Raw genomic sequence first — 9,254 nt, forward strand, 5'->3', positions numbered from 1 at the left:
GCAGTCTGTTATCTTATGATGCAATCCTCCACTGTTCTTCCTGTAAGACTTCCTTTTAATCTCATCAACGCCTTCCTTTCTTCAATCAAGATGACGGGGACAAAGTGCAGCCCGAGAGTTGAGTGACTCATTTGACAGTCACTCAACTCAACTCAACAGTTTACGAAAAACTTCTGGAAGCCTGTATCAACTCGTGGCTGCACCTCATACCCACAACCCTGTCGACCCCCTGGTTAAAAACCAAACTCCCCCCACAGCACAAGTTCATACAGGTGCATCTCACGCCACCAGAATTCCAGGTAAATGTTGACTCACACTCATCTCTACAGCTGAAACGTCTCAACCAGGATTGTCAGACTGATTGTAGCTCATAATGCAGATCCCCAAAAATCACAAACATGTTTGTATTTAATAACCCAGAGGTCATATGTGAGGTGGTTAAAGCCACAGTCACCAGGTGGGCTGGCTTTGATCCCCCGGGGACAGAGGTGGAACATGGCCCGTCTCAGATTTTAATGACACTGGGTTTACACAGATTGAAGAAATGTAGTAGTTGTCGTGATGTGCCCCCTTTTTCTCCGTTTTTCCACCTCTGAGGACTTTCGCTGGGCTTCACTCAGAATGAATCAGGACTTCAATTTCTTTTTACCATCTTTAATTCCAACAGGTGAAAAACCTTTAACACACAACACAGAAATTCACAGTCATTGAAAAATTCATAATTCACAATTCCATCAAATTCATACATTGCGATTCATTATTTTAGTACCATTAAAACGGCATTATCAAAAATAACACCACAAAATAGTTTCATTTTTATCATTTTCCCATAACTCTAAGATAATTCCATTATGCAGTTCCACCCAATTTTCCAGCCCGAAACTTATTTCCCCACTGTTCATTATTTACGGGCGCTGTTAAATGTGCCTGCGTTTCCGAAGCGCTCCTGAACGCACTGCTCCTCACATGAGGGAGCGGACGTAAACAGCAGAAGGAACGCAGCAGATCGACTCACCGGCAGTCAGCCTCAGTTTCGTTTTGGTGAGTAGAGATCTAGGGCAGTTCCACGGTGACTTCTTGGTCCCAAGCCGTTCTCCCAGCTCTGCCTCTCCGCGTTCACGACTGGCAAGTGCTTCGCATCTGCACACCTGCCTCACTCTCACTGATTACACGGACGGCGCACCTGGCGCTCCGCAGCGCAGACCAATAACAGGCGGCCGGCTGAGTTACGTTCGCCGGCAACACCTCCCACTCAACCTTTTTGCAGGCACAACAAAAGGTTGCAGAATTTGGAGGCGAACATGAGTTATTGCGAGTTGGGTACTTGCTCCTCTACAGGCAGCAGGACGACGAGCCGCCTGACATCCCTCCTCAACACAACACCAGGGGAGCTTCCCTTCTGATCTTTAGATGAGGACATGTGGGTTGCTGGCTTTGGCTGATGGATAGGGACACAGTGGCCTGGTGTAACTAGGACTTCAACATCCCTTACAACGCCCTTTGCATCTGAAGCCACAGCAACAACTCTCCCGAGCCTGAACTGGCCTCGCAAGGCATTTTGGTCACACAGCCAAACTACATCCCCCACGGCAACATTCCTTTCAGCTGTATGCCACTTGGGCCGGATAAACAGATTTGGGCCAGCTAACTGGCACCACGCTTTCCAGAAGCTGCTAACTTGAGCTTGAATTTCTTGAAGGCACTCGAAGGAATAGTTGGTGAAATCAAAAGTTTTAACGTCACCTCCTTGTGATGCCCTCCCCAGCAGGAGAGAGTTTGGTGTCACATACTGAATGCGATCCTCTCAGCTCTGGACCCTTGCATCAATAGGCCGCTCATTGGCCAAATTTGCGGCAAGCTGAAGTGCTGTGAGAAACTCCGTAAAAGTAAAGTTTGATGACTTGTCCAAACTTTGCAGAGCCCTCTTCGCCACTCGCACAGCAGCTTCAGCCGCCCCATTTCGATGCGGAGAATCAGCAGGGAGCACTTTCCATGTCCAGGAGGTTCCACTTTTTGCCGCATACCCCTCCAGTCCTTCTGTGTCTTGACTTTGTAGAAAGGCATACAGGTCTTTGAGAACAGATCTGGTGCCAATAAAGTTAGTTCCTGGGTCTGACCATACTTTGAGAGGGTGACCTCTGATGGAAACAAATCTCTGATAGGCCATTAGGAAACTTTCTGTGGACATACTACTGGCCAGTCCTACATGAAGGACTCTGCTCACCATGCAGCTGAAAACCACTCCCCAGACCTTCATAGACACTCATCTTTTCACATCATCCTTCACCAAGTGTGGCCCAAACAGGTCAACAGAAGTGAACTGGAACGGTGCAGCAGGCCTTGATCGCTCCACAGGTAAGTCGCCCATCACTTGCTGGCACACTCGAGCCTTGGCTTTCCTGCAGAGGATGCATTGATTTACCACTTCTTGAGCCAACCTTCTCCCTTGCACAACCCAAGCCTTCAGGCGCATTCTTAACATAGTTCCGGCTACCCCTTCATGTCCTTCTTGATGACTTTGGCGTGCCACGAGGGTCCCTAGCCAGTTGCCAACTGGAATTAGCGGAACAGAACGGCAGTCGTCTTTAAAATATTGAACCCTGCCGCCACACAGCATCAACCCACTGGCTTGATCTCTATACACAACAAGCCGATTGATCGTAGTGCGAGGGAAAGTGGCTCCTTCTTGAGCTGCTAGGCAAAGATCTCGGAACGCGTCCTCTCTCTCGACAACGGTAATAACACCTGCTGATTGGACTGCCTCCCACTTTGACCTCTCCCTTGACTTCACACTCAGGAACCTTTTCGCTGCTCTCCAGACCCATGCCAGAACATTTATCAGATGTGCTAATCTACTGAACCGCCCGATATCCAGCAGTTCTGCAACCATGGCGCCAGCTGGTGGTCTGTGAGGGTCCACTGAGTTCAGGGGCATGTCCATCGCGGCATTTTCCTTTGCTCCAGCGCGGGTGAGAGCAGCAACAAAGGCCTTCTTCTGGATCCGAGTGATGTTCTCTCGTGCTTCAACAGCAACATCTTTAGCAGACTTTATTGGCCATTCACTCTCTGAGAGACGCAAAAACAGCGGGCCGGCCTGCCATTCGGAGCCCTCACCCAGGTCTTCAGGCCTTGCCCCTCTTGAGATGATGTCTGCTGTATTTAGTGGTCCAGGGATTCACCACCAATCTTGGACGTTCGTGCTGCCTTGAATTTCACCAATCCTGTTAGCGAAGAAAGTTTGATAGCCGTAACTCTCTCTTTGGATCACTCCCAGGACTGTCTGGCTATCAACCAGGTGATACCATCTCTCCACTTGAATCCTGCAGTGTTTCTGGAAATGCTTTTTCAAACGGGAGGCGTAGACCGTGCCGCATACTTCAGCCTTGACAGCATCACCTTTGTGATCCAATGACGTCAACTTAGCCTTAGACTCGACCAGCCGTATGGACACATCATGATGGCATTCCCATCGCAGGTACATCACTGCACCATATGAGTGTTCACTACCATCAGAGAATGTGATGCCACAGGGTTCCGCACTGAAGTCAGGAGGTGTCAGGGATCTACTGAATCTCACCTGGTTGAGCTCAGTATAGTCCTCCATTAGGCAGATGGCATCTTCTTGAATACCCTCAGACAGCGGCGTGTCCCATGTATCCTCAGTTGTGCCGAACTTTACTTTTGCTTCTTGAAAGGCTCTTCTTACCAAGATCGCCCCCTTCTGCTTGACTGGCGTTGCAAGGCCAAGGGGATCGTACAGCCCCGAGATTTGACTGAGCAGCTCTCTACGGGTAAGTGGATTCGGAGCTTTTGTTCTTACTTCCTCTCTTGGGAGATTTTCCCCCAACCTCATCTTCCTTCTCCTTTAAGAAAAGTTCACAGCCACCATTTAACGCAGCTTGTCATCTCCGGGATCATAACCGAGACCAAGTGCTTTGTTTCTTTCCTCAGAGAGCTGGTTAGGGAGGACCAGTGCTGGGGTTCCATCCCTCCTCTGATCTTCACCTTTCAGCCTCCCACTTTGGCCTGAGTAGACCCACGGCTTCATATGGAAACCACCGGCCTCTAGGATCCGCTGAACATTGGCTGTTACAACTTTGAGATGGCTTAGATCATTATGCGAGGTGAGGATATCATCCACATATGCATCTTGCTCCAATATACGGCGCTCCTCTTCAAGGTGGTCAAACATCGGTAAGTTTGCAGTTTCTCTCATAGCAACCTGGGCAATGCAGCCCGCTGGTTTGTCACCAATATTTACCCTCGTTATTGCATATTCCTGAATGTCCTCATCCTCAGAATCTCTCCACAGGAACCGGTGCAGGTGAACTTCCTGGTCTTCGAGCCACACAGAATTATACATCTTTTTGATGTCCCCAAGGGCTGCGAAAAGACCCTGTCGGAATCGTAGAAGGACTGCACGGATGTTGTTGAGGACATCAGGGCCCTTGATCAGTAGGTCATTAAGACTTTGGCCTCTGAACTTTTGACTACTGTTCCACACAAGACGAACTGGAGTGGTCAGTGAGTGAGGGTTTGGAGCGATTAGGTGACTAACATACCACACTGGCCCGGTCCAGCCTTCTAACATTTATTTGGGAGCTTAATTGCCTTTCTTTCGAGCATGTCGTGGACTTGTGCCTTATAAGCCCCCCTTCATTCTGACTCCTTCGCCAACTGCTTCTCAGTCCTGATAAATGTTGCTTCAACAGCTCTTCTGTTATTGGGCAATGCTGTTGGATCCATCCTCCAAGGGTACCTTGCATGCCAGTGTGGTTCTTCACAGTGGTGATCTTCAGCAACGTACGTTAATCCATTTCTTATCTGTTCCAACTCACGCGCCTCAGAAAGTGACATTTCTTTCCCTCCAGGTTGACAGTTACCACACCTACAGCCGCCGCACTTGGGCTCACAAGCCGCCCCAATACTGTCCCATTTCCACCGTTCTATAAAGTCTCTACTGGTCACTGACGTAGCGGCCAGAGTAATTTCAGGTGGCAGGACCCTGCTCTTGCAGGTCACTTCTCTGTATTTGACAGCTGCTGTTCGCATAGAGCATGCAAAATGTGTCCTGGAATCATGAGCTGTCACAGTAGCTTCCTCAGAGAGATCTGGATGGGAACCGCCGACTGTTTTCCCGAGAGGACCGTCCCACAAGACGAGGTCCCCAACAGAACACACTTTCTGGGGAACAAGCTGGCCCTCCTTGTGACTTATGAGGAGCTTAATTTGTGTGGGTTGGACTAGTTCATGGAGGGGAACATCAGGGAATATTTCCGGCAGCTTCTTCGGAGACACGTGACGATTCACCTCAGCAATACTATCAAGTCCATAACAAATGAGCTGATGAGATCTCAAAGTGCCCTTTGAGGTTGTAGCATGGATTTTTAGGAGGTATCGTTTGGTGTCTACGGTAACCTGCCTTCCCCCAACACCATGCACTATGAGTGTCACATCTTCGCTTCTCAAATTTAACTCACTCGCAGCCTCATGTGTGATGTAATTTGTGTCGGACGCCAGGTCGCCTTAGCTGGATTGCTGGAGAACACCCTGTTTATTCTCCTGGTCTCCACTTCTCTCGTGTATTTCTTTAGGCGGGTAGCTTGGGCCGTGAGTCTTTGCTTAGCAGTCTCATCCCTCAACCCATCTGTACACCCCCCTCCCCCCCAAAAAAAACCAATTTCTCATTCCCTTGATAATTTGAACCTTGAGTCATTTTGTCAATAAATACTGACCGTCTCCTGTTGTCCAGTCTATATTCTACATTCTGCATTATTTAATTTACATTTTTCACGTCATCTCAAACAATCTGAAAAGATTATGTTGTGTTTTCGTTAAGTTCCGGTGAAATTCTATGTTCAGTAATTCCATAGATTAAAAAAAAAAATGTGAGACTCAAACAATCTGAGCATTTTTTTGTTCTTTCCTGTCATCTGCGTGCCGATACCAGTATATTTACCAAATCAGTAAGGAGACATCAAAATGCTTTAACATGAGAGAAATACAAAACCAATATTCAGTCTTCTGGTGTTTTTTTAATCTCATTCAATCAGTCAATACAAGCATTTCAAAACTGATCTGAGAGTTTACATTTATTTTGTAACAGGTAAACTATATTCACTAGTTACAATGAATGTTAAAAGTCTCAAGTAACAGCAACTCATGAAAAAATCCTTTATGTTCCCCGCAGCATTTCAAAATCACCAAATTAGTAAGTTGTCTCACTGTTAAGTTCATGCAGTTTGTTGCAAAAAAATCACAATACACATGCAGAAAAAAGACACAAATTCAGAGGAATTCAGCTCCGTGAGAAAAACAGGATAATGCACTGTCACCAGGAAGGTGCTTTACAGACAAGTAGAAAAAACTTCACCACAGAGAATTATGTTCACATTAAAGTGTCCATAGTTCTATATTTGTGTTACTTTTTTGGGGATAAAATCAGTATATGAAATGTGCAGTAAGGATTTTTTTAAATCAATTGTTGAAAAGCTTGTTCGAAAGTAACTGAGAATTGAAGGTCGATATTATCTTTACTCTGCACTGTAATCTTTTTCTGCAGTTTAAAGGAGAAAAAAAGGCTGAATCTGAATGAAAAGCTCCACTTGAGTCCCACACAAGTCAGCAAAATGTGAACAGTAACCTCAGATCATCACACCAAAGCAGAAAGTGTAGCCTGCAGATTTTGTATCCCCACAGTGGAGGAGAAACCTACAGTTAGAAAGCATGTTGAGGCTGAGTGAGGGACTTCATGGCTGGACGATCCGGTCCCAGTCCCCGCAGTCCGTCTTGCGGTAGCGCTGTGGTTGGTCCCCCGGGAACAGACTGTCAGGGTTGGGATGGTCAAGAATGAACCACATGGTGGCCTTAATGCTTCTGACGAAGTCCGAGGGTTCAGCCTTGGGAGACGTGGAGAGAGCCTGCACACAAAGAGACACTCCAGATTCAAAGCCTGAATCACAACACTTCTTCATGCTGCTGTGCAGTGGGTTACACACGCCTAAAGGTTTATACGGGGATATTTAATCTCTTCACTCTCTCAAACATGCCATTTTGCAAATATAAAAGTAACATTCACCTCTAATATTTCTTTGTCGGTCATTGTCATCCATTTGATCAGGTCTGGCTGTGGTGGCCAGGAGCATGGGCCGACTTTAACAATCCCCTGGTTTGGTTCATAGATTTCAACCATCTGCAAGAAGAGCAATCAGGAATCTGTATGAAAGTATTCAAATCTAGTTTTGCCTTTGTGTCGTTGAGATGAGACTGTGTCTTCTGAATCAGTAGGGAATATATCAGAATGAGAGGTTGAAGCAATCGTTTAACTTAATTCAATGATCACATTTGACATCAAAGTACTTATTACATTTATTCTCTTTATGTTTGATCAGAAAAGAGTCTTCACAGTTCTGTACATTCCTCACTTCCTACCTCTCCCTTAGTGAAGGTTCGTGCTGATCGCAGGTTCTCTGCAGGACCTTTGAAAGTGAAGGATGCGGGGAACACTTCACCAGTTTCAACTTTGACACCTACACAAATAAACAAAAGATGCCATGCACCATCAGTTGAACAACAAACAGCATTTCCCTGTTTACAGCAGATTGATCACTCACCTATTCCATATATTATGGGTTTATGAATTCCGTCAACAAGAACGTCATTCATTTCTAAAACAGATGAAGGTGAATTAGATGAAAGGTTGACTGGGGGAGGATTTCTTCATGTTAATCAGTGTCTCAGACATCTCATGGTTACCTGTGGTGCAGCATGTTTCCAGATAGATGTTCAAGTCCTGGTTCTGGAACATCGCTGTATAAATGAATGACATGCTTAAAATAATGTCTACTCCACATCATGGCACAAATTGATGTAAGGTCATTAATTCATACTCAGAAGGTCATGGCTGATTTTTTCTGATAGTTTTGAGGCGTCCTCGAATCCTCCAACCACATGGAGCTCGAGTCTGCATAACAGAAAGAAAAGAAGAGCTGAAGATGAAACTTTAATATTGTGTGTGTGTGTGTGTGTGTGTGTGTGTGTGTGTGTGTGTGTGTGTGTGTGTGTGTGTGTGTGTCGTACCTGCCCTCATGGAAGTGACCACTGAGTGATGTGACTGCTTTCACAATCAGTGAGACTTGACGGGGGGTGTTGAAACCGTCACAGTGAGCCAAAGCAACAGCTCCAGTTCCTGAGAAAACAAGATCGAAACAGCAACGCCTTCAGATATAACTATGTTTTTAGCTTTTACACAAAGCATGCAGCATTCTTCCACTCATGGGAATTTTACCAGTGTGTCGCAGCACGACCATATGACAGGTGGTCGCATCTTCTGTTCCGATGACCGAAACATGTTCTGAAACAAATCAGAGATGTTACTGTTACAGTCCAAACCGTTTGTTTTCAAGATATCAGACAAACCAGTGTCTCACGGCTGAATGCCAGGTCCTGTGGTGAAACCCAATCATGCACAAAACGAATCACGATCAGAAGACAGCTGGATTACAGCCCAGAGAAGCTTCTGTTGCTGATGCATGGCTTCATGCTTACTGACAACATTTGCACCATTTCAGATCATATTAAAAGTTTCAGGATATGTTTAAAGATCTATTACCAATTAATATATTCCAAAGGTAACAAATAACACAGAAATTCATCAATTACAAAATATAGACAATAAAAACACTACTTTTTTGGATTTTTTGACTTTTGCTTGTTTCTCTTATTTGTTGTGTATTTTGTTTCTGGTCTGAATACATGAAGACTGAATTCAAAACTGAATAAAAAGTGACTTTTTTTTAACATGTTGTGTGACAATTTCCCATTATGATAATTTTTTTTATTATGGTATCCTTATTGACAGTACAGCCATGTGTTTGGGGCTCTGTCGTGCTGTGATGCTGCTCATCAATAATTGAGTTTTACTCACTGTCTTCTGGAGTCGTTGCACCAACCTCCCTTTGTTGAACGAACAGGAGGCTCTTTGGATCGACAGAAACAACTGGCTTAGAGCGAAACGCTCTGGCGCTTTCCTGTGTGGCGAGAGAAAAATGGCTCATTTTACAGAAATGTCACAGGCAGCTAAGATAAACCGAACCACAGTTGGGAGAAACAAACCTGTAGACTTGGATGTTTGAGGTATAGGTCCTCTATCGAATTGACTGGGCCAACTTGTTTGTCCTCGATGAACAGCGGCATGTTGGTGGGCTGGTTATCCTGCTCTGTGGAAGAACGGCTTCTTCTTTTATATACAGTCT

At 45.6% G+C, this 9,254-nt stretch overlaps 1 protein-coding gene across 1 annotated transcript; it reads right to left on the reverse strand.

The window, feature by feature from the left end:
• Positions 1–6,015: 6,015 nt before the first annotated feature.
• LOC115390323 (protein N-terminal asparagine amidohydrolase-like) lies at positions 6,016–9,254 on the reverse strand. The gene is made up of 10 exons (XM_030094140.1): positions 9,115–9,254; positions 8,927–9,029; positions 8,288–8,353; positions 8,080–8,188; positions 7,890–7,963; positions 7,756–7,809; positions 7,614–7,667; positions 7,432–7,529; positions 7,079–7,192; positions 6,016–6,920 (listed from the first exon to the last, which is right to left on the reverse strand). Exons 1-10 carry the CDS (start codon positions 9,193–9,195, stop codon positions 6,750–6,752), a joined length of 924 nt encoding a protein of 307 aa, XP_029950000.1. The 5' UTR covers positions 9,196–9,254; the 3' UTR covers positions 6,016–6,749.

This window comes from Salarias fasciatus, chromosome 6, assembly GCF_902148845.1.
Source record: "Salarias fasciatus chromosome 6, fSalaFa1.1, whole genome shotgun sequence".
Classification (NCBI taxonomy): domain Eukaryota; kingdom Metazoa; phylum Chordata; class Actinopteri; order Blenniiformes; family Blenniidae; genus Salarias; species Salarias fasciatus.